At 51.5% G+C, this 27,973-nt stretch overlaps 12 protein-coding genes across 17 annotated transcripts; 6 read left to right on the top strand and 6 right to left on the bottom strand.

Moving 5' to 3' along the window:
* Window positions 1-1,506: 1,506 nt before the first annotated feature.
* Window positions 1,507-3,398, bottom strand: LOC117898353 (malate dehydrogenase, mitochondrial). The gene is made up of 4 exons (XM_034807686.1): window positions 3,239-3,398; window positions 2,854-3,061; window positions 2,371-2,567; window positions 1,507-2,311 (listed from the first exon to the last, which is right to left on the bottom strand). The coding sequence occupies exons 1-4, from the start codon at window positions 3,302-3,304 to the stop codon at window positions 1,772-1,774; spliced, it is 1,011 nt and encodes a 336-aa protein (XP_034663577.1). The 5' UTR covers window positions 3,305-3,398; the 3' UTR covers window positions 1,507-1,771.
* Window positions 3,399-3,496: 98 nt separating this feature from the next.
* Window positions 3,497-6,055, bottom strand: LOC117898345 (ralA-binding protein 1). The gene is made up of 4 exons (XM_034807677.1): window positions 5,861-6,055; window positions 5,663-5,795; window positions 4,764-5,603; window positions 3,497-4,559 (listed from the first exon to the last, which is right to left on the bottom strand). Exons 1-4 carry the CDS (start codon window positions 5,955-5,957, stop codon window positions 3,719-3,721), a joined length of 1,911 nt encoding a protein of 636 aa, XP_034663568.1. The 5' UTR covers window positions 5,958-6,055; the 3' UTR covers window positions 3,497-3,718.
* A 133-nt stretch (window positions 6,056-6,188) lies between these two features.
* Window positions 6,189-7,253, top strand: LOC117898358. Of its 2 annotated transcripts, none has more exons than XM_034807691.1 (3): window positions 6,189-6,280; window positions 6,331-6,397; window positions 6,456-7,253. In XM_034807691.1, the coding sequence occupies exons 2-3, from the start codon at window positions 6,395-6,397 to the stop codon at window positions 7,173-7,175; spliced, it is 723 nt and encodes a 240-aa protein (XP_034663582.1). In that variant the 5' UTR covers window positions 6,189-6,280; window positions 6,331-6,394; the 3' UTR covers window positions 7,176-7,253. The 2 variants fall into 2 exon arrangements, with proteins under 2 accessions (XP_034663582.1, XP_034663583.1); XM_034807692.1 differs by having other exon boundaries at window positions 6,211-6,280; window positions 6,341-6,397.
* LOC117898355 (ribosome production factor 2 homolog) lies at window positions 7,185-8,422 on the bottom strand. The gene is given in 4 exon segments (XM_034807688.1): window positions 7,185-7,988; window positions 8,048-8,222; window positions 8,225-8,262; window positions 8,322-8,422. Coding segments are annotated over 4 exon segments (942 nt in total). The 5' UTR covers window positions 8,342-8,422; the 3' UTR covers window positions 7,185-7,279.
* A 333-nt stretch (window positions 8,423-8,755) lies between these two features.
* Window positions 8,756-10,746, top strand: LOC117898351 (transcription termination factor 5, mitochondrial). The gene is given in 5 exon segments (XM_034807684.1): window positions 8,756-8,982; window positions 9,041-9,301; window positions 9,304-10,018; window positions 10,079-10,303; window positions 10,363-10,746. Coding segments are annotated over 5 exon segments (1,677 nt in total). The 5' UTR covers window positions 8,756-8,795; the 3' UTR covers window positions 10,652-10,746.
* LOC117898354 (putative tRNA (cytidine(32)/guanosine(34)-2'-O)-methyltransferase 2) lies at window positions 10,741-11,878 on the bottom strand. The gene is made up of 3 exons (XM_034807687.1): window positions 11,723-11,878; window positions 11,012-11,667; window positions 10,741-10,956 (listed from the first exon to the last, which is right to left on the bottom strand). The coding sequence occupies exons 1-3, from the start codon at window positions 11,841-11,843 to the stop codon at window positions 10,771-10,773; spliced, it is 963 nt and encodes a 320-aa protein (XP_034663578.1). The 5' UTR covers window positions 11,844-11,878; the 3' UTR covers window positions 10,741-10,770.
* A 115-nt stretch (window positions 11,879-11,993) lies between these two features.
* Window positions 11,994-16,072, top strand: LOC117898342 (ubiquitin carboxyl-terminal hydrolase 15). 3 transcript variants are annotated; one of them, XM_034807673.1, is made up of 9 exons: window positions 11,994-12,280; window positions 12,337-12,840; window positions 12,901-13,063; window positions 13,132-13,596; window positions 13,658-13,987; window positions 14,024-14,134; window positions 14,557-14,787; window positions 14,843-15,297; window positions 15,359-16,071. In XM_034807673.1, the coding sequence occupies exons 1-9, from the start codon at window positions 12,183-12,185 to the stop codon at window positions 15,699-15,701; spliced, it is 2,700 nt and encodes an 899-aa protein (XP_034663564.1). In that variant the 5' UTR covers window positions 11,994-12,182; the 3' UTR covers window positions 15,702-16,071. The 3 variants fall into 3 exon arrangements, with proteins under 3 accessions (XP_034663564.1, XP_034663563.1, XP_034663565.1); XM_034807672.1 differs by having other exon boundaries at window positions 12,183-12,280; window positions 13,658-14,134; window positions 15,359-16,072; XM_034807674.1 differs by lacking the exons at window positions 11,994-12,280; window positions 12,337-12,840; window positions 12,901-13,063; ... (1 more) ...; window positions 13,658-13,987; window positions 14,024-14,134 and adding an exon at window positions 14,315-14,493.
* Window positions 16,073-16,574: 502 nt separating this feature from the next.
* LOC117898361 (probable ribosome biogenesis protein RLP24) lies at window positions 16,575-17,400 on the top strand. The gene is made up of 2 exons (XM_034807696.1): window positions 16,575-16,735; window positions 16,825-17,400. Exons 1-2 carry the CDS (start codon window positions 16,655-16,657, stop codon window positions 17,320-17,322), a joined length of 579 nt encoding a protein of 192 aa, XP_034663587.1. The 5' UTR covers window positions 16,575-16,654; the 3' UTR covers window positions 17,323-17,400.
* Window positions 17,344-18,141, bottom strand: LOC117898362 (D-aminoacyl-tRNA deacylase). Of its 2 annotated transcripts, XM_034807697.1 has the most exons (4): window positions 18,032-18,141; window positions 17,880-17,970; window positions 17,588-17,820; window positions 17,344-17,532 (listed from the first exon to the last, which is right to left on the bottom strand). In XM_034807697.1, the coding sequence occupies exons 1-4, from the start codon at window positions 18,072-18,074 to the stop codon at window positions 17,423-17,425; spliced, it is 477 nt and encodes a 158-aa protein (XP_034663588.1). In that variant the 5' UTR covers window positions 18,075-18,141; the 3' UTR covers window positions 17,344-17,422. The 2 variants fall into 2 exon arrangements, with proteins under 2 accessions (XP_034663588.1, XP_034663589.1); XM_034807698.1 differs by lacking the exon at window positions 17,344-17,532 and having other exon boundaries at window positions 17,683-17,820; window positions 17,876-17,970.
* A 66-nt stretch (window positions 18,142-18,207) lies between these two features.
* On the top strand, window positions 18,208-20,385 carry LOC117898349 (neither inactivation nor afterpotential protein G). Of its 2 annotated transcripts, XM_034807680.1 has the most exons (6): window positions 18,208-18,323; window positions 18,379-18,513; window positions 18,574-19,844; window positions 19,911-20,122; window positions 20,174-20,324; window positions 20,366-20,385. In XM_034807680.1, exons 1-6 carry the CDS (start codon window positions 18,305-18,307, stop codon window positions 20,366-20,368), a joined length of 1,791 nt encoding a protein of 596 aa, XP_034663571.1. In that variant the 5' UTR covers window positions 18,208-18,304; the 3' UTR covers window positions 20,369-20,385. The 2 variants fall into 2 exon arrangements, with proteins under 2 accessions (XP_034663571.1, XP_034663572.1); XM_034807681.1 differs by lacking the exon at window positions 20,366-20,385 and having other exon boundaries at window positions 20,174-20,353.
* Window positions 20,386-20,762: 377 nt separating this feature from the next.
* Window positions 20,763-24,515, top strand: LOC117898350 (sodium-coupled monocarboxylate transporter 1). The gene is given in 9 exon segments (XM_034807683.1): window positions 20,763-21,604; window positions 21,680-21,745; window positions 22,705-22,979; window positions 23,046-23,295; window positions 23,352-23,709; window positions 23,712-23,731; window positions 23,796-23,989; window positions 24,050-24,233; window positions 24,308-24,515. Coding segments are annotated over 9 exon segments (1,770 nt in total). The 5' UTR covers window positions 20,763-21,244; the 3' UTR covers window positions 24,371-24,515.
* Window positions 24,447-27,936, bottom strand: LOC117898341 (importin-9). The gene is given in 5 exon segments (XM_034807671.1): window positions 24,447-25,862; window positions 25,928-26,898; window positions 26,953-27,436; window positions 27,438-27,607; window positions 27,689-27,936. Coding segments are annotated over 5 exon segments (3,072 nt in total). The 5' UTR covers window positions 27,828-27,936; the 3' UTR covers window positions 24,447-24,554.
* Window positions 27,937-27,973: the final 37 nt, after the last annotated feature.

Genomic DNA, 27,973 nt, shown 5'->3' with positions numbered 1-27,973 from the left:
CTAATTGTTTGTAATTAAATAAAATTGTTCAAGGTCGATTACAGTGGCAGGCAGGCTGGCCATTCAGTCAGTCAGTCAGGCTGGCATGCGCTTGGGCGCTTGGGTAAATCCATGGCTTCCAATTTGTTTTAATATAAAATGCCGGCCGGCAATTTAATTTGTATCGTACGTAAGCGCGTAGTACGTGTGGCGTCTGGAAATTGATTCCTGCTCATTATTTCATTAAGAGACAAGAGCAGAGGCTCTCCTCTGGCCAATTGGCCAGACCAAAAGAAGAACCGGGAGCCGAGTCCGAGTCCGCGTCCGCGTCCAAGCTGCGCCTGGCCTATCCAATTGTCTCTGCGCCGCGGCATTTGAGTGCTCTGTGATTTTCGCTTGCAGTTTGATTTGATTTCATGAATGGGAATTGTATCAATTGATTGTTTTGGTCTTGTTATCGTTGCCTTTTGATCGTCGATAATTAAGTCGGGGGTGTGTTTGGTCTCTCCTCCCATTCCTTCTCTCTCTCTGTGCGACTCTTCGTTTATTGATGGTGGCTAAATAGATTAGAATTATTGAAACTGGGCCCCGCCGGTCTGCAGCATCTGTGCTGGCTTAATGAACAAAATCAAATTGTCTAATAGTAATCCAATTGTCTTGATTTCAGTTGTTCGGTACCCAAGCATTTTAATTGATGGAATGAAACAAGTGTTCAAGTGGGTGTTTGATCTAATTAAAGCCTTGTTGGAGATAGATTTGTGTGGAAATAAATCAAATCTCTTCAAAAAGGTAGTTTAAATATTTGAAAGAAACGATTGGCATCGGAAATTATCGATACATATTGATACAAATATACATATTGATATATTTATCATTCCTTTAGAATTACTTAGCACTAATCTGTGATAAAATGTATTATAAAAAAACCACACGAAGATATCATAATCCATCCATCCATCCATTCAGTAATTGTTTGCTAATTCCAGCTTAAGGTGTGAATTGCTTGAAAATTGCATCTTATAATAGAAGCGTGTTATCCATTAGCAAAGAAAAATATCATATACGAGTATGTACATACATATGTATGTACTGTGATCATAAAATTCCATCAACTACTCGCAACATAAAAAATATTCATTGTACATATAGAAAAATCGTATAAGAAATTCCAAAATGCGTACGCACTGGCGGAGGCTGAGACACACACAGTCATGGTAGGGGGTTATGGTTGGGGCAGGGGCGAGATGCGGGCAGTTCTAAATTGATCTTAACGAAGCTTAATTGAGTGCGCCTGTATGGGTGTGTATGTGAGAGCATTGTGTTTGTTTGCGAGAGAGAGAGAAAGCAGTGAGCATTGCCAACACTCGACAAAATCGAACGGTTGCAGTGGCAAAATATCGAGGAGATTTCTCTCACGTTTCGTGCAGTGTAAGAACAGATATCGAACTTTAATCGAAGGTTTCTGGCTAGGAGTTTACAGAATGTACATATGTCTATCCCCCCACCAATGTCTTATTAGAATAATAATTTCCAATTTCATAATTTGTTTTTATTTCAGATATCAACAGGTTGCATTGTTTACCATACACAGAGCGTAGATCTGGCCAATCTTTGGACACGCTAAGCGTTACACACTTTTCCGACTTAAAATGAAAGATTTGCTAAAAGGGAGAGCCGCATGCCACATCCGGGAATGTGGACACACGTCACATAGACGCTAATGAAGTACAGTACACAATCAAAGGGAATTCGTGGGTTGGAGGATGGATGGAGGGATCTTTATGCTAACATCTTAGGCGTTGGCAAAGTCAATGCCCTTCTGGATGTTCTTCTTCAGCTCGGGGATGGCGGCCTCCAGCAGCTTCTTCTCGTAGTCGTTGAGCTTGGGCAGGCCCAGGTTCTCCTGCAGACCGTTCTTGCCCAGCACCAGTGGGGTGGAGAAGAAGGTGGCCTCCGTGATGGAAGACTGCACGTAGGAGCACTCGATCACGTTCTTCTCGCCATTGAGGCCCTTCAGCAGGGATCCGGCGAAACGGGCGCCGGCATAAGCCATCGAGAGGGTGGCTGAGCCAGCGCCAGCCTTGGCCTTGACAACCTCTGTGCCGGCCTCCTGGATGCGCACCGTCAGCTTCTCAATGACATCCTGGCTGCCCTTGAACAGGGGCTGGCTCTGGGACAGCACGGGCAGAATGGTGACGCCCGAGTGACCGCCAATCACGGGGATCTGCACGGACTGGGGATCCACGTTCAGGGCATGGCCAATGAAGGCGCGGGCACGCACCACATCCAGGGTGGAGACACCGAACAGACGCTTGGGATCATAGACACCAGCCTACAAAGTGGAGGGGATAGGATTAGCTAATGTTCTCTCTAGGAATGCATTCATCATACCTTCTTGAGGATCTCGGCAGCGATGGGCACGCAGGTGTTCACGGGATTCGTGATGATGGCCACCAGGGCCTTGGGGCAGTTCTTGGCAATGGAGTTGGCAATGTCCTTGATGATGCCGGCGTTCACGTTGAACAGATCGTCGCGGGTCATGCCTGGTTTGCGGGGAACGCCAGCGGGAATGACAACCACATCGGAGCCTGTGCGGGGAATAAGATATGAAAAGGTGCTCATTGATAATCTGCTGACACTTTGAGCTTTGCGCTGCAATCAATCCGCCCCATTCTACTGCTGATAAGTGGACCTCAGACTGATTACGTAGTTATATACACCAGTAGCCGTGCCACAGTCCCCCTATCTTATCACAGAGCATGATTTCGACTTCTTTATGCACATCCCCAAGAAGCATACCAACAGCCCCCACCTCTGGTCATGTAAATTTTCCACTGGCATCGTTTCTAACCTCACTTGCTGCCCTCTACTCACCCTTCAGGGATTCGCCCAGCTGGTCGGCGCCCATGAATCCAACAGCCTTGCTCTTGGTGTCGATGTGGGACAGATCGGCGGCAACACCGGGTGTGTGCACAATGTCGTACAGGGACAGATCGGTGACCAGGGGATTCTGCTTGAGCAGCAGCGACAGAGGCTGGCCAATGCCGCCGGAGGCACCGCAGACGGTCACTTTGTAGTTGTTCTGCGTGGGTGGAGAAAGATCATGTCCATTCGAGCATTAAAATCAGTGGGAAAGTAGTGTAAGATTACAGTTAATTGCACTTTTGCCTTTCCGGTGATGCATTTTCTGCTATTACGTAAACAGCTGCAGCCAGAATTTGTGGGTGTATTGTGTGTGTGGTTTGGAATGCGCTCTTACCTGCTGGCTGACCGAGAAGTTGCGCACTCCCTGGAGGGCCAATTGCCTGGTTACTTGCTTCAACATTTTCGGATGATTTATTTATGAATTATATTAAACAATGCAATCAAATTAGCCAACGCCACCAGCGAAATCCCAAGAGCCAATGGAGCAAGAAGCTTTCGCGAAAAGCCCGCAAGGTTATTAGCGGCTTCTTCTGAAGCTTCTGCTAGTGGTGGTGGTGGATTTGCCCTGCCAACTTGTGTCGACGCGCCATTCCAACATTTGAGCTTTTATTTAAATGTAAGCTTTTGTTCGTTTAACGTCACATCGAGATTGTAGAGAAGTAAAACTTCAATGGTTAATACATTTAAAAGTTGCTGCACACGACGCTGCTTTCTCCTGCTCCTCTCTTCTATCCTCTACGCCACTGCTTCAGCTGTTTGTTCGTTTAACGCACATTGAGATTGAACAGGAATAAAACTAGACTGGTTAATACATTTAGAACTGCTGCAGGCGCAACTCCACTTGCAGTGAAATGCACGCCCGACGCTCCTCCTTCAGCTCCTTGCCCAGCATTTGCTTCTTGTGCTCCAGCAGTGCATTCTCCCGCTTGTAGTGCTCGATTATCCGCTCGTATTCGGCCTCCTTGGGAGGCTGTGACCCAGCGGCCGCTTGGTGCTTAATCAGCTGCTGCTCGCACAGACGATTCAAGCGATACACCTCGTTTCGTTCGGTCTTGATGCGTGCCTTGAGCTCATTCTGCAAGGCCACCAGCTCATCGTATTCGATTTGCAGGCGCAGCAGCTCCTCGCGGTGGGGATTCGACTCGGGCAACAGGACAAAGCCAGACTCTCCGTCTATGGTGTACAGCGGCGGGCTGGGGCTCGATGGCTCCTCCTCCTCGTTCCTGTGCACCTGGATGCAGTCGGACACGTCTATGCTGTGCGTGACTGGACTGGAACTCGATGCCCGCCTGCCCGGCTTGTGCTCTTCTGTGATTGTCACCTCGGAAGTGGGGGCAGCGGTTGGCTGACTGGCGTCGGTGGTGTCTTCGCCAACAGGTACGGCAACAGGTGGAGCTGGTGCAGGTTGATTAGCGCTGACATCTAGCTCTTCAATGGATTTCTCCTGCTTCTTCTCGAAGCTACGCAACTTCCGCTTCAACTGTGTGATGATGCGCTGCACCTCCCAGAGCTGCTCCTCGCGATTCTTGGTGATGAAGCCCGCATTCATTTCGCTGTGTATTTGGGTCAGAAGGCTGTCCTGCTTGCGCAACTCCATTTGGATGTCCTCCGGGTCTTCCGGCAGCTGGGAGGACGCCGTGAGCGGCGGCACATATCTGCAAGAGAGACAAAGAGTCCAATTAGCGACTGATATAATCTCCGCTGAGCGTGTCTCTGCCTGATTAGGAAGCTGATGAGGCGCGCCAAGCGCTTCCGTTTAGGGCGCACCAAGCTCATGCTCGTCAACCAACTAATTGGGGGAGAAGCTACAGGTAGCTATCAGCGCATCTTATCTTAAATCTAAGCACATGTTTGCTTACTGTATCAGCTGAATGTCCGCAAAGATAGTGCGACAGTGACGGAGCAGCGCGACCATCAGTGGCACCGACATCTGGAGCGTGGGGCTCAGTAGCACGGCAATCGACTCGTGGTTCAGTTTGTTGTACCTCTCCTGGTCGGTCACCGCATACAAGTGGAGCATCACCCAGCCGACCAGCGTTCGATTGCACTTGGGCACCTGCTCCATCAGCTGCTGCAGCCCAATGCGCTGCTCCTTGCCCCTTCGGTTCCTGGCAACGTCCTCAAAGTCGTACATCAGATCGGTGGTCAGCATGGGCTCCGGCAGATCGCGCAGGAACAGCTTCAGGAGACTGCATGCCAATGGCACGGTGAATAGAGCCATGGCTGCATTGTGCTCTCGGTGGTTGTAGAGTCGCTTCAGGTGGAGGAGCTCCGTCCTGAGGGGCTCCACCTTGTAGATGAGAAAGTTTCGCGTCTGCTCCTGCAAGTAGTCGATGCAGTCCCGCACCACCATCGGTAGATCGGTGCCGTCGTGGCAGCGGGATCTTTCGGTGGCCAGGCTAACGGAGACTCCGAACACGGGATAGCCCATGGCCAGGTCCTCCTCCTCGGCGTCCTCGTCCTGCTGCTGTGACAGTTGCTTGCTCTTCTTGTCCTTTTTGTCTTTCTTCTTGTCCTTCTTCTTGAGCTCCTTCTCCTCGTGGCGCTCTCGCTCCTTGTCTTTGTCCTTATCCGCGTCCTTTGCCTTGTGCGCCGGCTCCTCCACTGACTTTTCCTTGTCGCGCGACTTTTCACGCTTCTCCTTGCTCTTGGAGCTGACGAACTTGAATGTTTTCGATTTCTTTGATTTCGAGGGACTCCTGCAGAAAAATGCCATGGATTAGAGACACATTCTGGTCAGGATTAGGGCGTTACCTACTTTGTTTCCAGTTCTTCTTCGGGGGAACTTTCGCCCTCAAGCGCTGCATAGCCACGATCCTTGCCCTTGTCTTTCTTGTCCTTTCGCTTGCCTATAAGCAGGTCAATTTTGTTGTGCTCATGATCCTCGTCGACTGAAAAGACGCCAGGTATTGATTTTACGCCGTTTGGATGCACCCACGCACTGCAGAATACTCACAATCGCTCTCCTCCTTGCTCTTCTTGGACTTGGAATCGGCTGCCTCCGCGGCATACAGGCCCGGGAACTCCTTCTCCTCAGGACTATCGAATTCCATGTTGTATTTCCTTCTTTTAGTTCAATAAATAAACAATTTCTACACAAACACAAAAAATGCAACAGTCGCCTGCTGTTGCACACTTTTGCACACCTCGCAACACTGAGTTCCTGTCAATGAAATACAAAAGACGTTGCCCAACACGAACATATGTAAGCCGCCCCACAATCTTTGGATTTTGTTGTTTTTAATAATTGTTTAAATAATTGCCAAAAACAGCCAAGGAAATACGTTTGAATAGGATCTCTAATCTCTCTTTAAATTCTAAAAGTGCCAAATTCTGTCAGAATCTCTATGACCAGAAGACCAGCAGATGCCGAGAGGTGGGAGAGAATCATATTTTCAGCAATTTGATAAATTGTTTTATTTGTAGTTTAATTTAGCTGCGTCATGAGCCTCTGCCCAAATCCTTACATAGTCCTGAATCCTAACTATTAATGGTAAGTACAACCCACTACACATGGAGATGAAATTAGCCATTCTTTTGCGCACTTTCAGTTTAACTCAAACCAAATGTCCTCGCTGCGACTGACCCAGCATCAAAAGGATCACTTGACGCTGCTCCAGCGTCCAGCCAGCGATGTCGTGGAGCTGTGCAAGTCGGCTTTCGACTACCTAATCAACGGACCCAATGGCCCCCGCTACGAAACGCTGGCCAAGAAATACTCCACAGATGCCGTGGACCAGGAGGCTGTGCAGCGTACAGTGGAAGCCCTGATATCGCTGTTGATCAGCGTAACCACCCGCGTGGGGGCCAGTGGCGTGGACATTCAGGCACTTTTGCGTCAGACATTCCCCGATATCAGCGACGATGTGTTGGAGGTGCTCGAGCAGTTTGTGACGAGCAAGCGGAACTTTGTGGAGGGGTCGATTAAGTCGGCCAATATACGATCCTATCGGCTGGTTAACCTCGATTGGCGACTGGAGGTGCGCACGGCATCGCGTACTCTGCTGGAGCAGTGCAGCGTGGTGATCACCATGAAGCTTTACCTGCACAGGGAGCCAAAGAATGAGAACCGAGAGCTGCTGCAGGTAGACGATTCAGGACGCAGCGAGCAGGAGTTGGCGGCCATGCAGGAGGACGAGCGACGTCATCGCAAGGATCTGCTGGTTCAGACCGATGTCGGTAGCCTGTTGTACATGATCAGAACCCTGGAGGACGCCCTGGCCGAGTCGAAGACGCGGCGCATCCGCAACATTGTCGAAGGAATTCATTGAAGTTTCCAATACTCGGAGTAGTCTTAATGCTACTTTAATCTGGACCAATTTATTACAACTAAAGCTAACTAGAAGATAGACATGGGGCTTACTACGTTCGTTGCTCATTGGGATGCCGCCAAGGCCTCGGCTGCGGCAGTCTTCAGGGCCACCTTCTTCTTCTGGCGATTCTCCTTCTTCTCCTCGGGCGTCTTGCGCAGGGCCTTGACGCGACGCGTCTGAATGGAGCCCGTCAGCTGCTTGCCCATATGCACGCGTCCCTTCTTGTTGCCCAGCGCGTCTGTGCTGATGTTCTTCTTTTTGCCCTCCCTCAGCTGCTTGGGCTGCTTGCGTGCCTGCTTGTACAGGTCCTCGGAGGCAATCTTTGTGCGGCGAATGGCAAAGTCGGCCGAGGGTCCAATCTCCTCCAGCTCGATGCGTGGCGTCTTCTGGCCCGACTTCTTCAGCAGGATCTTGTAGGATCGCAGCAGGATGTTCATGTCATCGGTCACCGTGAAGCTCATCACATGCTCGACGCCCTGCAGGCGGATGGACTCCACCTTCTCGCGGTGGAATGTGTCGATGAACAAATTGCGTAGACGCCTCAGTTCCTCAGTTTGAGCCCACTGGGGTCCATTGAAGACCAGGCAGGGCTTCACACAGGCTCCGATTTTCTCGTTTTTGAACTCGGAGATGGCCTGGTACCGCTTGATGCCCAGCTCGAACATGTCCAGGACTTCGTTCTCAAAGAGTCGCCCCAGAACGATGTTGTCGGGGCGTTTCTTGGACGTGGAACCAAACACGAACAGTGCCGCATCGTTCTTCATGGTCAAGCTGTCAGGGATTTACGGATTAGCGAGAAACTTCTACTTTTATCTGAACGTTTCACTTACAATTCCAAGGAGGAAGGATCATCGAAGGGCGTTATGTCGTTTTTGCGGTTTAGGACTTTCACCAGTGGCTTCTTCAGTTGATTCAGATCCTTCATGCACTGCTTTACATTGCCACCGCATTTCCGTCCATCCACAAAGAGCATTGTGCGGGCCGACTCTATCAACTGCGGCTCCGGGCCATTAATATTTTCTTTCCCTTGCGGGTTTTGGGTTTCCTGAAAACTCCATTAGTTGAATTTAACTGTTTTCTAAAGGGTAATGATTTAAGGCTCACCTGATGCGTAACAGCGACATTTTGAAGTGCTTTCTTTATTGAAAATACGACGAAACAAATTAAAATTTCGAATAACGAAGGCACGCACGTGTAGGTCTTTGACGACCCTCAGAATTATACCGAAATATACCTTCTCATTTTTAAAATATACCGTAAATATACCGAATCACAACCAAACATTTCCTCAATTATGATATTCCATTTTATGTTATCAGCTAGTTGGGACTCTCAGCACTAAATCTATAATTTTATATGCGAATAACGATTCAATTTTCTATTGGCTGATTCCATTTTGTAATGGCTGAGGGCCTTATTTGCTAGGAATATTCAACATCGGGGAATTAGATTTCTGATCCAACGCAACTGGTGACAGTCACAGCCGCATCAGCTGTTTGCTATTCACAGCGATTATTTACATGATGGTTTTACTTGTTGTTCAATTAAAAAGGTTTAGTTTATGGAAATGATTAAATAATGTTTAGAAACGGTCAGCGTCAAGCGCAGCTGCTGGCGCGAAGCAGCCTTTGCCAGCTCTCGCGTGGAGCGGCGACTGCGAAAAAGGCAACCGGTCGAGAGGTGAAGCCAAAGCTGAAGTCTGCGTCGCACATAGAGATACCCATGGAAGAGGCGCTAAATGCCAACTATTTGTCCAAAGCTCTGGGCAAGTTTATGCCGCACTTTATAGAGAATTGTTCAGTAATGATGATATAATTAAATAGGTAGCAACTATAAAGCCTGGTCCGCTGCACTGGAAAAGCATCCCGAGCTGAAGACGGTGAAGCGCAAGGATTTGCTCAACTCCTACGATATCCTGAAAGCGCTGCAGTACAGCGTGGACGATATCATTGCCAAGCCCATGATAATCTATTACGGGGCGACGACACTCTCGAATCGCCATAGCGTGCTGCTGGAGTGCGGCTTCCATGATGTAACCATCCAAACGCTGGCCAAGTATGTGACGGTGGTCAATAGGCCAATCGACTTTTGAAGGCTCATGGCTTCATACCCTTCGACATGAAGGTGCACGAGCGTCTGACCAGTCTATTCACGGACATCTCCCTACCGCTGGCCACGCAGGAGCTGGAGAGCGAGAGCATCAGCCTGAGGACCCTCCGCCAATCGCTGCTGAACGCCTACCTTCGCGAGCGCCTGCAAATGGACGATGGCGATCTGCAGAAGCTGTGGCGGGTCTACTCCCGTGTGCGGCACAAGAGTTTCCGCTCTGTGCAGGACACAGTTGAGCTGCTGACCAAAGAGCTTAAGTTTTCCGCAGAGCGCCTGCGGAAGAACAGTTTCCTGCTGCATGCGGACGCGGATAATGTGCGGCGCATCATGCAGGAGATTCCCACCATCGATTCGCAGGACATACGCGACATTGGCTACCGCCGGCCCAAGATTCTAATGTCCACGTGCGACAGCCTGAAGCAGACCCTCCAGAATGTCCGCTCCTTTGGCATCAAAGAGGGCGCGGTGCTCCGTTGTTTGGAGGTGCTCACCCTGGGGCCGGACACAGTGCTGGAGCGCTTACGGGATCTGCAGGAGATCGAGGAGTTCCAGGTGCTGGGCACCAACCCGCGCGTGCTACGTCTGGTCCACTACCAGAACAAGGCTCGCCTTCGCTTGGATTACTTGACGCAGCTGAAGGTGCGATGCGCCTCCCTGCACATCCTCTCCTGCGGTTCCGAAGCGTTTGCCAAGTAAGTGGAGCGGCAATCTGGGGCACCCAATCAGCCTTGTATAACCTTTGTCACCTGCAGATTCGCCAGAGATGGCTCGGATCGCACCAAGGGTCGTGATATTGTCGTCTACCTGGGCAACGTTCTGTCCAAGGATGAGCATGCGCTGCGCAATCTGCTTTCCCGCCATCCCAACTGGTGCCACATACCCCTGCTGCATGTGAAGCAGTGTCTGGAGTACTTGAAAAGCAAGAAGTTCAGTCTGTCGGAGATCTTTGACAACATCCACTTGCTCTTGTATCCCATGTGAGTTATGGGAACCATTTATAATTCCTTGCTAAAACTCTCCTTTTTTGCCCGCCTAGTAAACGCATAGAGGAGAAGCTCTTGCTGCTGCAGTCAAGCGAAATTCAGGAGGATCTGCAGTTGCCCGTGTCCGATGTCAACGATCTGAGCAACAGCGAGATTCTCACTCTCATCCTCTATCTAATCGAATCGGAGTTTCACTTCACCGGCGATGGCATCTGGACGGAGCAGCACACCCATCATGTGGAGAACTTTAACAATCTGCTGCCCGATTTCCCGGAGAGCCTCAACAAGGTTTATAAATACGGCGTAAAGCCAGCCGAGAAGCAAATCACGCAGCATTTATAGAGCCAGAGCCAGGAGCCCCCAGCCGCCTGCCATCTGCCAATTGGAATTGTAAATAGTTAATTAGTTTCCTGGAAGAATCGAAATATGAATTGGAATACAAGTCTTTGATTTATTGCGGGTCAATCCTCGACAGGCTCCCTGCTTTCATGCTTGTGCTCCTCCCGCCATTCCTTTGTCAGTTCCTCGTTGTGGATGACGATGATGGGCTTATATTTGACGGATGTAGTGCCCAATTTTTGTTTCACATCCTGATACGCGGCTGTGAGGGGCTGTTGCACAGGTTCGTGATAGACATAGTCCTCATCCTGGAAAACCCACAATGAAACATTCCATCGGTGGGGATGTGCGGGATATACGAACCAATGAGTAGCTGCGATCCGCATCGAGGTCACCCTTGTAGGCCACAAAGGGTACGTGGACCATGGGCTTTGGCTCGCTGCCCTTTCTCTGAACCAGCCACGTTTCGGGCTGTTGGTGCCACTCTGTGGTCAGATTACAGGGCCTGTGGCCCTCGGGCAGGCAGAATTGGCGCGCCACCACAAAGGCTTCGATGCTGGAGTTACGCGATGCCGAGGGCTTGAACACGCACACATCCTTGAAGAAGCGCTGCATCTGCACGTACAGGCGGCTGACGTTGTCCGCCCGATAGATTTTCGCCACCAGAGTGCCACCCGTTTCCAGGATGAACGTGGAGATGCTCAAAGCGCATAGGACGAGCTCTCCCTGCATGTACACATCGAAATCGTTCATGCCCGTGGAGTCGGGGGCCCCGTCGGAGACCACCAGTTGAGCCTTCTGTCCCTCAAAGTACTCGATGATGGCCTCGGCGGTGGACTCTTTGGTGATGTCTGCCCGCAGCTGGTGCACTCCGTCGATGGGCGCCATTCCCTGTAGATCGACTGCAATGATTTTCACCTTTTCCCGCTCTTCGGGTGAGCGTGGCTCGTACATGTGCTTGGACAAGACCTGGGACCAGCTGCCGGGAGCGGCGCACAGGTCCACGGCACGTGTGACTCCTGGAAAATAAAGAAAATCAAGATTCGTTAAAAGCACCACGTGGCTTCGACTCACCGTCCAGCAGGTGAAAGGTTTCCTCGGCCTGCAGCAGCTTGAAGGCACTCCTCGCTCGCCATCCCTGCTCTTTGGCCAGGCGGTAGAATATGTCTCGTTTATCTCTTGATGTCTTGCCCATTGATAAAAATTCAAATTAGTAAATAAACAATTACAATCAGTGTGATATAACGATTGATTTTAGATTGACGGTATATTTACAGTATATTTTCAAATTGGAAGGGTATATTTCCGAGGGTCTGCCGGTATGTTTTATCGATAATTCCGCGGTCACACTGGTTTTGTGGTTTTTTTTTAGCAAGTGGTTTTAATTTATTTAATGCAGCCCAGCCAGCCCGTAGATCGTAAAAAGTTCCTGCTGCTATGACCCCTGCTGCAGCTTCAGTGCCCACAACTCCCAGATCCACATAGGCGGCCACCACAACCCTGCAAACAGAGACGAAAAAAAAACACCCCAAACATGGCCCAGTTGAAGAAATTGCACATGACCGACAACCTTGATACCCTGGGCCAGCTGTCCAACATAACGATAGACCTGCGCGGCAAGAGCACGAAAATGTAGGTGTGGACACTGCATCATCAAGGAATGATCATCTCAATTTTCCCGCTTACAGGTTACTCCTCACTGCTCGCAAACTCTTTATGACGGCGGAGGAGTATCGACTGGATGGCGACGAGGAGTTGGCCTACATCAGCTACATGAAGTACTTCAAGGTGATAACGGCCATCCGGCAGAAGCCTGACTACCAGAGCCACAAAGTGCAGGTGAAGGAGGCGCTGGGCGACACCGAAGCGAATCGTCGAATTATGGACTCCCTCGAGCTGATAACCGACTCGCTCTCAATGCGCTACAGCAAACTGCAGAAGCAGACGACCGCCCTGCATAGCCAGCCAGAGCCAATCAGAAATGGTGGCGGCAAGGCGCTAAAGAGCGCCACGTCCTCCACACAAGCCACAGAGTATACTCGATTGGGCGTCGTCTCGTGCCAGGAGCTGTTCGAGCGAATGCATGAGAAATCCGTGCTGGTAATGGACTGTCGTTCCAGTGCCGACTACGAGAAGTCTCACCTCACCTACGTCTGTGCATTCAACGTGCCCGAAGATCTAATAACTCCAGGGTAAGTAGGGAATATCCACTTGGAGATGACTCCACTCACTCTCCATGTAATCCCGTACAGAATGTCGGCTGGCAAATTGCAGGCTCGGCTCAGCAGCAGCGCCAAGGCCTCGTGGGCGTCTCGCTCCATCAAGGAGTCGGTGGTGCTGATGGACTGGAACAGCAAGGATGCCCAGCCGGCGGCAAATACAGCGATTGCCACGCTCCTGGACATACTCAAAAATGTAAATGTAGTGGGAAAACCAACCACAAATGAAAAATGTAGCAACCAGAGATTTGTTCTCCTTTGCAGTGGGACCCCGATGTCACCTACCGCGCGCCCATACAGATCGTGGAGGGTGGCTACGAGTACTTCATCATGATGTACCCCACGCACTGCACCAATCCTAGTGTGCAGGCGCCGCAGCAGAACAACAACGACATCGAGACCATTGACGACATCGAGTATCCGTCGATCAGCGACATTACCATGAAAGAGGACATCAGTCCGCGTGACTTTAGGCCTCGCCCGGATGTCAATCGGGCCAGCAAGCAGGCGGCACTGCGCACCTACGACCAGGCCAAGCCCATTGCCGAGATCATGCGCGACCAGGCAGAGTTCCTGCAGCGGGCCAAGCACAACGACGAGCAGCTGGACAATGCAGCCAAGATGTGGAAGAGCCTCATCCAGCAGAAGAGTCCCTCGAGCGACTTAAGCGAGTCGGATCGGCAGCTGCTCTACAAGATCCTTCAGCTGGAAAACCAAGCCGAGGATTATGTGAGTGAGCCACAGGGCAAATGGAATCGAATCGTTGTCCTAATCCTTCTTTGCTCGACAGAAAATCGAAAACAATCGCCTGCGCGATGATGTTGAGCGCTTAAAGACGTCCCAGACGGTGGCACCGCAGCAGGTGAGCCCCAAAGAGGTGGAGGCCACGAGGCGCATCGAATGGGAGATTCAGCAGCGACAGCGGCGGGACGAACAGTACGAGCGCCAACGCCTGGAGCGGGAGCAGCAGCTGACCATTGCCCGCGAGGCCAAGAAGCATTACAAGCCACCGTCGCCACCGCCACCACCGCCAGAAGATGCGTCGCAAAACACTGAATCTCTGCTCAAGCCCACCACCAATGGGGATGCCGATTTGGACCTGGTCTTGGAAGAGAGTCTGGCCTTGCAAGAGGGTCTGGCCTTTGAAGACGGTCAGGCCGAGAAGCCCACGTTCGATCGGACAACGAAGCCGACGTCGAGGCCCAGGAGTGTGGAAAAGACAGCGACGCGGGCTCGTGATTTCTCGCCCGTTGAGGGGCCCAATATGGTGAGTGATTTGTTCGCATGGGGGTTGAAAATGGGTACTAGCTGGCCTAGGGGGGGTCTACGTGGGTGTCTTGACTCACTCGCGGCTTATAAATAGCCGCCCGGCCAAACCACTGGCGGAATCAATAGCAGAGCCAAGGGTCACGTTTCGCCCAACGAAAGCCCCAAAGCAGTCGCTCGCTGTCCGCACTCAAAGCATGTTCAAGCTAAAGCAACGTACAATCGCGAAACTGTTTGGCGGCAGCAGCAAATACCCGGAATCGGAATACCCGAATGGTTTCCGTGGCAGGCGTCAAGTTTCAGCGGCCAACGGCTTTGCCTACTTGCAGAATTTATAGCTCCCTCTTTCCCCTACGACGCGTAATGCAATCTTCTCATTGAGAGAGTCTACCCATCTTGAAGCTCTCCTCTTGCATTTTGCAGGGAAAAGGTCTCACGGGACTGAAGAACCTGGGTAACACCTGCTACATGAACAGCATTCTGCAGTGCCTGAGCAACACGCCACAGCTGACGGAGTACTGCATATCGGACCAGTACAAGAACTACATCAGTCGCAGCAACAAGACGAATGGCCAGGTCATCGAGGAGGTGGCCGCCCTCATCAAGGTGCTGTGGAATGGCCAATACAAGTGTGTGGCCAGTCGGGATCTGAGGGTAAGCTTTTGTGCAACTTGACCCAAAAGACTCCTCATGACTCGGGCCTTTTCAGTATGTGGTGGGGCAGTACCAGAGGATATTTCGCGGCGTTGATCAGCAGGATTCGCACGAGTTCCTCACCATTCTAATGGACTGGCTGCACTCTGATCTGCAGACGCTCGATGTGCCGCGGATACGCGAGACCATCGGTGCGGCGGAGAAGGCCTGGCTGGACTTTACCAAGGCCAAGGAGAGCATGATATTGCATTTATTCTATGGACAAATGAAGAGCACCGTCAAGTGCGTGGCCTGCCACAAGGAGTCGGCCACGTACGAGTGCTTCTCGAATCTCAGCCTCGAGCTGCCGCCCAACGCGAACGAGTGCCAGCTGAGTCAGTGCATGGACATGTACTTCAGTGGGGAGCGCATCCACGGCTGGAATTGCCCCAATTGCAAGACGAAGCGGGATGCAATCAAGAAGCTGGACATTTCCAAGCTGCCACCCGTGCTGGTTGTGCATTTGAAGCGGTAACTAAATGATGCATCCATCCCAGTTCCCTATCAGTATTCATTCAACTTTCCCCCACAGCTTCTATGCGGACACCAGCAACACGGGTGCGTATGTGAAGAAGCAAAACTATCTGAACTTTCCCCTGCAGAACCTGGCCATGAATCCGTATATAGCACGAGCCGAGTCGCGTGCTGGGACGCCCAAGACCTACCAGCTGTACGCCGTCTCAAATCACTACGGCAGCATGGAGGGCGGCCACTACACGGCCTTCTGCAAGAGCGCACACTACAGGCGCTGGTTTAAGTTTGACGATCAAGTGGTCTCATATCTGGAAACGCCGAATGTCGTCTCGAGTGCCGCCTACATTCTCTTTTACACCTGGCTACCGCCTGCAGCCCCTGTAAATAGTGTCGGTCTGTAGTCTGTAGCCTGTTCTCTGGCTTCCGTTTGTTTTTATCCTTTATGTTTGTTTTCTTCGGCTTAAGCTGGTTTTTGATGGGCAGATTCTAAGTTCTAGTCGCTTCACCCCCAATTACCGCCTAATTGTTGCTATCTGTTGTTGTCTAGAACCATTGCCGGATTAAAAGTATTAGGAATAGGAACATAGGAGTGTAAATGCGGGCGCATTTTCTACTCCACGGGTGGATGCGATGCGCTGCGATGCGGGTTGGATTCACACATTCACCGATACTAAGATAACTTCAAGTGCATTATGAGTGTATAACAAGGAGCAGACATAGTGTAGACACTTCGTGTATTTTATTATATTTTACAAGCATATTTTTAAACCAAATAAACGAAATGAAATTTCCAAACGTTAACTAAGGGAGGAGTTTCAAATTCGTGAATGGCGCCACTCTGACTGTGTTCCATCGTTCCAGGACACACACCTTAAGACTTTATGGCGATTTGGTCCAACCACCGATAGATTTAATGCGATACTTTAAAGAAATTCGCCGCGTTACAACACAGATAAAAGCATTGACAGCAACCAAAAAGTATATATGTAGATGAGTCAATTCATACAAGCGGCGTTCAGTGTTGTGTCTCGACGGATACCGACGGAATTGCGAATGAAAATTCTGTTGATGTACCCGGTACTTGTGGAGAAAGGATTGATAAATCGGATAATATTATAGTTTTAGCGCTAAGAACTAACTACCTATTGCTTTTAAATATAAAATCAAAATCGAGGAAAATTATTTAAGATGTATGGTATATTTTTAACATGTGACTGTATTTTTCGGTATATTTCCGCGGTCACACTGGACAGACGAGTCGCTTTGCAACTCTGCTTTTCTCTTCTTCTTCAGCCGCACACGTGCTAACTGCGCTTTGTTTTTTTCGCAAATTAAATTGTTTTAATTTGTGAAAATGCGCATTGAAACGTGTTACTTTTGCTCCAGCAAAATATATCCCGGCCACGGGGTGAATTTCGTACGAAATGACTGCAAGGTGAGGCCCAGTTCGATGTGTTTTTGACAATTGCGCAGCCATCCCATGTTTGTATACACCTGAAACCTGACATTTTTCTCTGTTGGTAGATCTTTAAGTTCTGTCGTGGAAAGTGCCACAAGGCCTTCAAACGCAAGAAGAACCCACGCAAGGTAGGCTGGACTAAGGCACATCGCAAGACTGCTGGCAAGGAGTTGGCCATCGATCCCAGTTTTGAGTTCGAGAAGCGTCGCAATGTACCCGTCAAATACAGCCGCGAGACCTGGCAGAAGGCCCTGGAAGCCATCAAGAAGGTCACGGAGATCAAGCAGCGTCGCCAGGATCACTTTGTCATGGAGCGTCTGCGCAAGGGCCGAGATATTGAGATCCAGATGGACGTCAAGAATGTGCAACGTAACATGTCGCTGATTCGTTCGCCAGCCGCTGGCCTCAAGGAGCGTCGTGCTAAGGAAGAGGCCGAGGAGGCGGCTCTCATGGACGAGGAGGATCTGCCCGAAGAGAAGATCACCTATGTGGACGCACGCGAGTTGGAGAAGCGTCTCGAGGAGGGAATGGGAATCGAGGATTTGGAAATGTTGGAAGCCTAACTTGGAAGACTTGTACACTGATTTAGATTTAAGCTGCTAACGAGAATATAATTTACAAAAACCCCGTGGTACATAAATAGTAGCTTTCGTGAATATTGCTTCAGTTGTCGACGCAGTCGTCCGGCTGCTTGCTGTCCGGTGATTCCAGGTTGATCGTAACGGGGCCGTCGTTTTCAATATGCACCTGCATGTTCGCTCCGAATTTGCCATCTGCAGATAAAGGAATTGTAAGTCGAGGCTGGTCACACCCTGGCGGATTCAGCACCTTTAATTTTGCTGCTGTCGTAAGACTGCTTGAGGCGATCCAGAAAATGTTTGTACAGCTTCTGGGCGTCGTCTCCTTTCATGGCAGCCGAAAAATCGGGCTTGTTGCCTTTCAGTCGGTGATATAATGTGAACTGCGAGATGCAGAGAATCTCGAGCTGCAGGTCCTTTGCCGACTTCTGCCACCGCTTGCCTTCGTCCTCGAACAGCCGCAGAGCGAGTATCTTGCGCACCCTAATAGGTGCAATAATGAAAATGTACTCTAACAATGATTAATCAAAGAAGTTACCTACAGAAACTCCACATCTGTGGCTGTGTCAGTCGCCTTAATTCCAACCAGCACACACAGTCCCGGCCCGATGGAGGAGACCAGCTCATCCAGCACTGGGGAAAAGACAAATCTCAGCGCTGCCAACGGATGGTATATTATGTGCGCAATGCATACCCGTAACCTTTGCGGCTCTCACTCGCTGTATAACGGCCCGCATGGTACGCTTTTTGTTTATTATTTTTGTTGATCAAATTTTGTTCACCGAGCCAATGCTGTAAAGTGGGAAAAAGTTATCGTTGGACCGATAGACTTGAATTCAAATTTGCCGCCCAGCCCATTCCCCAAAGTGAGAACTGGCGGTAATTGGATTAGACCAAACGCTGATGTCAGTCAGTTGCTCCCTCGCCTGAACTAGTTTAATTTCATCATCCACAACGAGCAACAGCCATGGGACAGCATTTCCAAAGTAATTGCCAAAAGTTAAAGGAAGCAAATTGATTTTAAGCAGATTCCTGTTGCAGAGATCTTGATTGTTGGAGGCATTGTGATTGGCCTGCTGTCTGGTTTGGCCATGATGGTCTGCAGCCTGCTAAAGGAATCCATACCGAATGTTTTGGCGCCAGAGGAGCGACAGTTTGCGTTTGACTACGTGATTGGTGAGTTGATTACAGTCGTTCTACCCCCCAGGTCGTTATTATGGATTGTTTCACCTACAGTTGGGGCTGGAACTGGGGGCAGCACTCTCACCTCGCTGCTGGCAAAGCACAGCAATGGCAGCGTTCTGCTTATTGAAGCCGGCAGCGCCTTTGGGCTGCTCAGCCGGATTCCCCTGCTGACCACCTTCCAGCAGAAGGGCATCAACGACTGGTCGTTTCTCTCAGTGCCCCAGCGGCACTCCGCCCGGGGTCTCATCGAGCAGCGCCAGTGCCTGCCGCGGGGCAAGGGTCTCGGGGGTTCCGCCAACCTCAACTACATGCTCCACTTCGACGGGCACGGCCCGGACTTTGACGCCTGGCACCAGCTGCACAACCTGAGCGACTGGAGCTGGGCGCACATGGGCCCCTTCATGGCGGCCGCCACACCCAAGCCCTGCGACATGTACGAAATACCTCGAGGCTACTCGAAGCTGACGGAGGCGCTCGACGATGCCCAGAGCGAGTTCACGCACAAGCCTTGGGTGTTTCGTCGCTCGCGCTACAACATCAAGAACGGACTCCGGCACTCGGTGGTGCAGCAGTTCCTGCAGCCCGTGCTGAAGCATTCCAATCTGCGGCTGCTGCCCGAGGCACTGGTCAAGCGGATACAACTTTCGTCTAGCCCCACGATGCGCGCCAGCTCCGTTCTGGTGGGCTTGAAGGATGCGGACAACAGGGAGCTGGAATTCAGCATCGAGGTGCGACGCGAGCTGATCCTTTGCGCCGGCGCCTACCAGACGCCACAGCTGCTACAGGCCTCTGGCATCGGCAACAGCACAACGCTGGCCAAGCTGAGGATTCCCGTGCAGCTCCACTCCCCGCTGGTGGGTCGGAATCTCCACGATCACTTGAATTTGCCGCTCTTTGTCTCGATGGGTGTCGTCGCGCCCAGCCTCAACCAGCGCACGCTCCTCAGTCCCATGAGCGTGTTCAACTTTCTCAGCTCGGGCACGGGACCCTTTGGCAACTTTGGAGTGCTGGGGCATGTGGCTAGCCACGAGGAGCCCTCGCCCTTTGGCGTCACGTTCTTTGGCGCCGGGGCCATAGACGAGGCTGCCCTCATGTCCATTTCCAATTTCAAGGCTGCCGCGTTTCGGGCGCTCTTTCCGCGGCACCACAATGCCTCGCAGGAGGGATTTGTTGTGATCTCCAGCTGCCTACAGCCAAAGTCTCGGGGCTCGGTGGGACTCCTCAACAAGCACATGCGAAGGAATCCCCTGATCGATCCAAACCATCTCAGCCACGAGGATGATGTGGCCTGCACCATTGCGGCCATTCGAAGTGCTGTAAAGGCGAGTAGTAATTATTGGACTGAACATTTTTCAGGGTTAATTGATAGATTAATTAATGTTTTGCAGTTGGTCACCTCATCCTCGCTTGCACAGCTGCGTCCTTTTATACACTGGCCAAAGCTGCAGGAGTGCTCAAACTTTGGTCCCTTTGAGAGGGATTTCCGCGAGCAGCGGCCCTCGGATGAGTATTTGGAGTGTCTAATGCGTCACATTGGCTTGAGTTCGCATCATCCGGGCGGCAGTTGTGCTCTGGGCACTGTGCTGGACTCACAACTCAGGTGCGTCTCTCCATTTCTCGTGTGAAAGGCTCTTCAAGGTTGTCCTTGCAGATTGCTGGGTGTGCCCAACATTCGTGTGGTGGATGCCAGCGTGCTGCCACGTCCCATTTCGGGGAATCCCAATACAGTCATCGCCGCCATTGCCATGCGTGCCGCCTCGTGGATGCTGAAGAGCGAGCTGCAAGAGGGCAGTCGCCGCCAATGAACGAGCGGCTGAGCGGAAGAGCATTATGTTCGGCTGCCTGAAAGTAATCAAAGAGTATTAAAGTTATCAAACGATTGCCATTGTTCTCGCTGATGATCTTGCACTTGATCTTCCTCTGCTGCGCCTCTCCTGGCTCGCTGCCAGTTGGGCATTTAATGAATGACTATAAAATGGATGCGCCGCGTGCGCCACGCTCAGTTCTTGTGCAACTCGGTGGCAATGACCAGCCCAGACCAGACCGCCCCCAAACAGAGAGCGTAGCGCAGCAATAGTTCCGACTTTTCCAATAATTCTACTACAGCGCGAATGTTTATGACGTTAAATCGCTGAAGGCAGCGCGTGGCTCGTGGTCGTCTCTGATTTTTGCCGGGCGTTGAGTCGTCGTCGGTTGCTTGGTCCTGGGTTTGGTTCTTTTTCTCAAGTTCTTCAGAGTGTTCGGTGACATAATTGTTTACGCTCGACGTCATTGTGGGAGAGATCTCTGCGAGATCTTGATTCGTGAAGATTATGTCAATGCGCAGTGTCTGCCGGGAGCACTGTTTGATGTTGACTAATCCCCGGACTTTCTAAGGTCGCGTCCATGATTCAACTGGAGACTGAAGTGTCGTAATTCTCCTACACTCTCGGCCACACTCGCCGGCTTAGCCTCTGCCCCATGTGCGCACAGATTTGTTGTGGGTGCTGCTGTGACTGTGACTGTGCCTGTGCCAGCGCCAGCGCCTCTGTGTCCAAAAACTAAATTGCTCGACAATTGATAATTGAGCGAAATTGAATTGAATCACAGCCAGAGGAGCCAGCGAGCATTAGATGGGCCTGCGCTTAGTTAATCGGAGACAGAGCTAGGCGTTGGACGCGCTTCGTTGGATAAACCTTTAGTCCTTCTTCCTTCCTCGTTAGTTAGAATCGAGTGCCACAAGATGCACAACATTGAGGAGATACTCGTCGAGCTGCAGCGGTTCTCGTGGCCAGATTATGTGGCATTTGTGGCCATGTTCCTGCTATGCATCTGCATTGGCATCTACTTCGGCTTCATGAACAAGTCCGTCTCCGAGGCGGACTACATGCTCGGCGGTCGCAAGATGCTGGTGATTCCCATTGCCTTCTCCCTGGTGGCCAGCTTCATATCGGGCATCACGCTCCTCGGACTGCCCACCGAGGTGTATTCCTATGGCGTGCAGTACCTCTACGTGGCCTTCGGCGTCGTCGGCATGGGCATTGTGATGGGCGTGTTCTATCTGCCGGTTTTCCACGATCTAAACATAACATCCACCTACGAGGCAAGCACGCACAGAGCACGAATCTACAGGAATCTATAAGCAGACTTCACTTCCTCTATGTCTTTTTGCTTGCAGTATCTGGAAGTTCGTTTCGATCGCCGCCTGCGCCTCTACGGCTCCATTATGTTTGCGGTTATGAATGTGAGTATCGAAAGGCCATCAAATCAAATAAAATACAAATAAGTTAGCCCAGAAACTGCCGCTTATTTTATCAAATGAATGGAGCTTTAAAATATTTAAAGTATCTCTCCATCATGCACCGCAATTGGTGGACATCTTGGTATCTCCGGGAAGAGATTATTAAATATTCCAGACTACTTCTGGGCTGTTACGGTACAGCCATACAGCTGCTGCACGCTGACTGCTCCAACCAAGTGCCATATATGTGGGGGTTTATGTTTATTGTTTATAAGTAATAGTTAATAAGTGATTAAGTATGGTATAACGGTACAAGAATTAGATATCTGCGTCGTTCGTCGTCTGGTCTCGCACACAACCTTTTACGTCGGAGGTTGGATAGAAACTCCCCTCTCAGCGTTCTCTCGCCGATCGGTTGAACGCTCTCGCTCTCATCTCGCTCTCCTTCGTTTCTCTTTGCGTTTGCTCTCGTGTTTGGAATTCGCAGTGACGCGAATTCGCCCTTGCTCGTTTTGGTGTTTTGTCTAGGGATCGCAATTGGCAAAACCCAGCCCACATATAATACCATAAATCCCATATGCCCATCGGATTCAAATATCTGTGCAGAGTTCTGCAATAAAGGCCGTACAGTAGTCATTCTTGTGCTTCTGCCTGATGCGTTTTATAACCTTTTTTAGGGCCGACAAAATGTCAAGGCTCACCAGTACAGGCACCTGTTGGTACAACAAAAACATTATACATATATGCATATATTTAACATTAAATTAGTTTGCTACTTCGAAGATATATGCAACGGAAGTTGATTCCATCCATTGATGGCAACTGCCAGCACTTACCACTTGGCAGCGATGCTGCCCAAAATTGAGCTTATCTGAAAATATAAATAAGATGCTAAGATTTGATAAAAAAGATCGGCAGTTGGTGCCATGAAAAGCCTTAAAACTTTTACAATGTCTCTTCAGGTCGCCTATCTGCCCATCGTGATTTACGTGCCGGCGCTGGCCTTCAACCAGGTGACGGGCATTGGTGTGCACACCATCACGCCGATTGTGTGCATCATTTGTGTGTTCTACACGAGCCTCGGTGGGCTCAAGGCGGTGGTTTGGACGGACGTGGTGCAGGCGGTGTCCATGCTGGGCGCCCTCTGCCTGGTGGCCATCAAGGGCAGCATTGACATAGGCGGTGTGAGCGTTGTGCTGGAGCGAGCCTGGAACACTGATCGCCTGGAGGCGCCCGAGTAAGTGAAGAAACTCCTTCCTTGCCTGCTTTAAACACCAATCCCCACTCCACACTCCTGTTGCAGCCTCAGCATTGATCCCACAGTTCGTCACACGTTCTGGTGCCTGTTCTTTGGCGGCATTGTGTACTGGACACAGACGAATGCCGTCTCCCAGAACATGATCCAGCGATACCTCGCACTGCCCACGCTCGCAGACGCGCGCAAGGCTCTGTTCATCTTCTGCGTGGGTGTCCTCATCCTGATGGCCCTGTGCGGCTACAATGGACTGCTCATCTATGCCACCTACCAGAACTGTGATCCGCTCACTACCAAGGCAAGGACTGCGCCACTCCACGCCGCCTCGTTGCTAATCTCTTGCTAATCTTACAGCTGGCAAAGGCTCGGGATCAACTGCTGCCGCTCTTTGTGATGGACACGCTGGGCGAATTGCCCGGCATGACGGGCCTCTTCATAGCAGGCGTCTTCAGTGCTGCCCTCAGCTCGCTCTCCACCTGCCTCAACTCCATGTCGGCGGTGGTGCTGGAGGACTTTGTGAAGCCCTACGTTAAGCAGCCGCTCTCCAGCTCGTCCATCAACTGGATCATGCGCCTGGTGGTCGTCGGTGTGGGTGCCCTCTGCGTCTGCCTCGTCTATGTGGTGGAGCACATGGGCACAGTCCTGCAGCTGACCATGAGCCTGGAGGCCATCACAAATGGCCCGCTCTTTGGCATCTTTACCATTGGCCTGTTTTGCCTTGGATCAATGGAAATGTGAGTCTCGTCTCTCCCATCAGGTGTTCTCCTGATTCTACAGTCTTGAATTCGTTTCCCACAGAGCGCTCTTTTGGGCGGCATCATGGGCGTCATAGCCATGTCCTGGGTAAGCCTCAATGCCCAGTGGGCCATTGCCTCGGGTGCCATTAGCTACAACACGAAGCCGCTCAACATTGAGCAGTGCGACTACAGATTCAATCTCACCGCCACGAGTGCGGCCAACAGCAGTCTCCATCTGGCAGGATCAGCCACAGAGTAAGCCAAAGAAGGGTCTCGTCTGTCTCCCACTTTATGCTAATTTCTTTTCGCGTAAAGGGACATCTTTCCACTGTACCGCATCTCGTACATGTGGTACACAACCTTCGGCGCTTCGATCACCATTATTGTGGCGCTGCTCGGCTCCCTGGCGTTTGGCAGAAACAATCCGAACAAAGTTGATCCCGTACTGCTGACACCCTGCATACGAAGGTTCTTTAGCTTTGGCTCTGACAAGCCACTGGCAAGTAGCAAAAACTTATCTTCCCTCTCCCTCGATTGATGTTCGTCTTAATGATCCGTTCTGCTGTTCTTTAGGATGCCTACAAACCCGACATTCCACTACAGCACAAGCTCCGAAACGATGAGGTGGCACTCTGAAGAATCCAACAGCATAAACTTGTAGATAATCCATGATTGAATGAATTTTTGTAACCCTTTGACCCGTTCAGTGGCGTGGCGTAGGAAAAATACAACTGTGTTTAATCAAAGGATTATTAACAATATATAAATACGATTAACACAATGTTGACTCTGTCTTCTCTATGATGGATCCTCTCTCTGACTACTTCTGCTGCAGCTTGTTGTGCAGAATGAGACGCTCCGCCTCGTTGAGATGCTCGTAGAAGCTGGGAAAGTGTTCGTTTTGTGTGAAGTTGGTGAGGAATTTCTGCAGATTCTCGGCAATGTCGCCCGTGTAGTTGGTCTCCTTGAGCAGCTCCTTGAGCAGCAGCTCGTCCTCTACATTATCCTTGTCGTATTCCACGTACAGGTCGGAGATGAAACGCGACTGGGCCGAGCTGGTGGCCTCGTCTTCGACCTCGCCCTCCTCGTCGTCGGTGTCGGTGAGCGGCTCGTCCGTCTTACTCTCCTGGAAGTGCTGGTACTCGGACATCAGCACCTTGAAGATCTTCACGAGGGCAGGAATCGTGGCCCACTTCTGCGTAGCGGCGGCCACGGAGCGGGTGCGCCTGCGCGAATCGTTGGGATCCTCCACCAGCTCCTTGTAGGTGATGCTCGTCAGGCGATTGTCCTGCGTGGCCACGCCATACTCGAACAGCTTGCAGAGGGCCATGGTGGTGACCTTGCGCTCGTACATGCCGAAGAAGGAGTTCTGGCGCGACAGCCAGTTGGAGAGGACAAACTGCATGGCAGGCTCCCCGTTTGGCCCCGGCACAGTGGACAGGAAGTTGAGCACGGCGTCCATTTGGGTGAGGAAGAGATGGGCGAAGATTAGGACCAGATTCATGATCACCTTAAGGCACTCCAGGTTCTGCATTTTGCTGATCACAGCCTTCAGCAGCATGTCCACATTCGGGCCGAGCATGCTGCCCATTTTGGTGATGATCGTGATGACCAGACGCCCGATCTGCCCGGCAGCCGTCATCTCGCTGTTCATGGGATTGAGCAGGACGGTGGCCACCACCTGCATGATGCAGTTGACGCCCTCGCCGTTATTGTAGCTGCATATCTGGCCGGGCGAGACGTTGATGAAGCTGCGCAGGCACTCGCCGCCGGCCAGCATCACCGCGTGATCGTCCGTGTGCAGAAGGCAGTTCATGACGGCCGGAAAGGCTGTCTCCAGCAGTGCGCTGCTCAGCGGCGGCTCCGTGTACTTGACAATCGTGTTGAGTACGTCCAGGGCAATGTCCTGCTTCTCGGTGTTGTGCTTCTCCGGCAGCCCCAGGATGCTCACGATGGTCGGAATGAACTTCTCCTGCAGCAGCACCAGGCACTGCTTACGCTGGCAGAGGGCTTTGATCAGATCCTGCACGTTCTCCAGCACGTACGGGTCCTCGGCATACTTGAGAAAGACGGCGATGGCCAGCGGAGTAACCTTGCCGTGAACGGCATACGCAAAGTCTGCATCAAACTGCAAGAATGCAAGAGAAAACTGGCATTACGAATCCTCGTTGGATGGACTCTGATTCGACCTACCTGAATCATGACCGTAAGTGCCTCCATGAGCAGGGCCAGGACAGTGGCCTTGCAGCCCGAGACCAGAGCCATGATGCCGTCAAAGAAACCCGGCAGCTTGGACACCAGCAGCGTGCGTTTCTCGCCCTCGGTCGCTTCGTTGGCCTGCAGGAAGCCGTGCAGCGTGCGCACTGCACTGATCCGCAGGATGTGAGTCTTCTCCGGCGACAGGCTGCACAGTGTAACGTCAAGGATCTCGGCCACCATCTGGGGGTTGTACAGCTCCGACTTGGAGTAGGTGCTGAGGGTCCAGAGAGCGCGACCCACCAGGTGGGGCGACTCCTGGTGCACGAGAAGATTCCGCACGATGGTCAGATAGTTGAGGAGATCAAACTTGGAGTCGCCCTCGAGTATGATGTCACGAAAGCCGTGCACGGCGTCCATGCAGGCCTCCTGGATCTTCCACCAGTTGGGATTGTTGGCCGCCTTCTCCGCCTCGGCCACGCTGAAGTGCCTGCCCAGCGCCTCCTGCAGTGGCTGTATGGCCTTCGCCCCGAACTCATCGTTGATGGCCAGCAGAACATCGCGGCCGCACATGCGCACCGTCAGCTCCACGCCGCCGTCATCCTCGTCGTCGACAAACTTCTCGGGATCCTCCTGCCAGTCCTCCAGCTGCTCCTCGCTCAACTGAATGTACACGATGGTGATGTAGATGAGATCTGCCAGCACGTTCTTGATGCATCCCCGCAGCTTGCTGCAGGTGACGATGCAGTTGATGAACTCGAGGATCTGGATGATGAGCGTTTGGAAGTTGGTCTGCTCGTCATCGTCCTCGTTGTCGCCGCTGGGCAGGGGATTGGGCTCTGTCTGGTTCACGGACACCTTCACATACGTCTCGGCTATCTGCGTGAGCAGCTGCCAGATGATGGGCAGTATGCGCTCCATGAACGGATTGATGTACTTTGAGCAATCGCTCACCACGTGCGTGAAGACTGCAACGGAAGAGGGAGTTGGATAATGCTAATGCTGAGTGTGTGATTACTTACCCTTGATAATCTCTGAGCGTAGCAGGAAATTGGAGCCCGCTCCGCTATTCATGCTGAGGTAGTGCAACAGCTTGTCCATGAAATTGTTGAGGATGGAGTTCATCATCGTCGCCTGCTCCTGTTTGTCGGTGATCAGAGCCGCAATGGAGGTGAACAGAGGCTTCAGGATGCGTATGGCCGAGACGCGCGTCTTGATGGAGTAGTTCTGTTCCGAGTCAAAGATGCGATACACCTCGGGAATGACGACGGGACCCAGTTCCTTGATCTGCTCCACGTCGTAGGTGAAATCCTGCAGCACCTGCATGGCACCGTGAATAGAGTCCTCGTTGCCGCCCAAACACTTTACAATGATGTCGAACAACTCCGTCCAGCCGTGCGGATAGTCGGTGGAGGCAATGGTGGATATGGTGTGGGCCACAGAGGAGCGTATCTTGGAGTTAGGATCGTACAGCCCGTTGGGCAATATGTTGCGAATGGTGCGCTTTGGCCTGCTCGCTGGCCATGCAGCTGTTCGCCTTGTCGTTCTTCAGGCCCTCCGCGTTCACATCCGTCCAGTGGTTCTCCACGTAGCGGGTCAGCATAACGATCGCTATCTGCCGCAGCGGCAGCTCGTGCGACTGATTCATTATGATCTCGGACAGGTAGACGCCATAGCCTGCAATTTCATATTTGTATAACACGAGGAAACCAACCCCACCCAACCCAAAGAAAGCCCTCTGCCCGCCAAATTACGCACCTTCCGTGTATTCCAGCTGCTTTATTCGCTTCTCCGCCTGCTGCAGCACGTTGGTGTTCGCGCTGAGAAGGTTCTGCAGCTCCTCGATGATGGCCAGTTTGACCGAATCGCCGCAGTCGTTTTGAAATTGAAGCGACATCACGTTTGTTATTGTCACGTTAAGCTAAACGCTAAATAATAAAATATCAATATCAACTGGTTACAAAAATATAAACCGGCGGCGGCCTTCTACATGTGAGGGCTTCCCTCGCTGTTCAATACTGATCATACTGTTTACAAACACTG

This window comes from Drosophila subobscura, chromosome O, assembly GCF_008121235.1.
Source record: "Drosophila subobscura isolate 14011-0131.10 chromosome O, UCBerk_Dsub_1.0, whole genome shotgun sequence".
In the NCBI taxonomy this organism is placed as follows: Eukaryota; Metazoa; Arthropoda; class Insecta; order Diptera; family Drosophilidae; genus Drosophila; species Drosophila subobscura.
This window is presented reverse-complemented; position numbering and strand designations above follow the sequence as displayed.

Bases quoted from the DNA above. Each gene is read 5' to 3' on its own strand.
- LOC117898353 (XM_034807686.1), bottom strand. From the start codon at position 3,304: ATGTTGAAGCAAGTAACCAGGCAATTGGCCCTCCAGGGAGTGCGCAAC. The intron at 2,568-2,853 runs GTGAGTAGAGGG...TTCCCCGCACAG, and splicing joins GCTGGGCGAATCCCTGAAGG to GCTCCGATGTGGTTGTCATT. The intron at 2,312-2,370 runs GTATGATGAATG...TCCACTTTGTAG, and splicing joins CTGCCGAGATCCTCAAGAAG to GCTGGTGTCTATGATCCCAA.
- LOC117898345 (XM_034807677.1), bottom strand. From the start codon at position 5,957: ATGGAATTCGATAGTCCTGAGGAGAAGGAGTTCCCGGGCCTGTATGCC. The intron at 5,604-5,662 runs GTAGGTAACGCC...ATTTTTCTGCAG, and splicing joins GAAGAAGAACTGGAAACAAA to GAGTCCCTCGAAATCAAAGA. The intron at 4,560-4,763 runs GTAAGCAAACAT...TCTCTCTTGCAG, and splicing joins GCGGACATTCAGCTGATACA to ATATGTGCCGCCGCTCACGG.
- LOC117898354 (XM_034807687.1), bottom strand. From the start codon at position 11,843: ATGGGCAAGACATCAAGAGATAAACGAGACATATTCTACCGCCTGGCC. The intron at 11,668-11,722 runs GTGAGTCGAAGC...TTTATTTTCCAG, and splicing joins AACCTTTCACCTGCTGGACG to GAGTCACACGTGCCGTGGAC. The intron at 10,957-11,011 runs GTTCGTATATCC...TGGGTTTTCCAG, and splicing joins CGGATCGCAGCTACTCATTG to GATGAGGACTATGTCTATCA.
- LOC117898342 (XM_034807672.1), top strand. From the start codon at position 12,183: ATGGCCCAGTTGAAGAAATTGCACATGACCGACAACCTTGATACCCTG. The intron at 13,064-13,131 runs GTAAATGTAGTG...TCTCCTTTGCAG, and splicing joins TCCTGGACATACTCAAAAAT to TGGGACCCCGATGTCACCTA. The intron at 14,135-14,556 runs GTGAGTGATTTG...TGCATTTTGCAG, and splicing joins CCGTTGAGGGGCCCAATATG to GGAAAAGGTCTCACGGGACT.
- LOC117898361 (XM_034807696.1), top strand. From the start codon at position 16,655: ATGCGCATTGAAACGTGTTACTTTTGCTCCAGCAAAATATATCCCGGC. The intron at 16,736-16,824 runs GTGAGGCCCAGT...CTCTGTTGGTAG, and splicing joins TCGTACGAAATGACTGCAAG to ATCTTTAAGTTCTGTCGTGG.
- LOC117898362 (XM_034807697.1), bottom strand. From the start codon at position 18,074: ATGCGGGCCGTTATACAGCGAGTGAGAGCCGCAAAGGTTACGG. The intron at 17,971-18,031 runs GTATGCATTGCG...TCTTTTCCCCAG, and splicing joins GAGAGCCGCAAAGGTTACGG to TGCTGGATGAGCTGGTCTCC. The intron at 17,533-17,587 runs GTGCTGAATCCG...CTTTATCTGCAG, and splicing joins CGACAGCAGCAAAATTAAAG to ATGGCAAATTCGGAGCGAAC.
- LOC117898349 (XM_034807680.1), top strand. The intron at 18,514-18,573 runs GTGAGTTGATTA...TTTCACCTACAG, and splicing joins TGCGTTTGACTACGTGATTG to TTGGGGCTGGAACTGGGGGC. The intron at 19,845-19,910 runs GCGAGTAGTAAT...AATGTTTTGCAG, and splicing joins CCATTCGAAGTGCTGTAAAG to TTGGTCACCTCATCCTCGCT.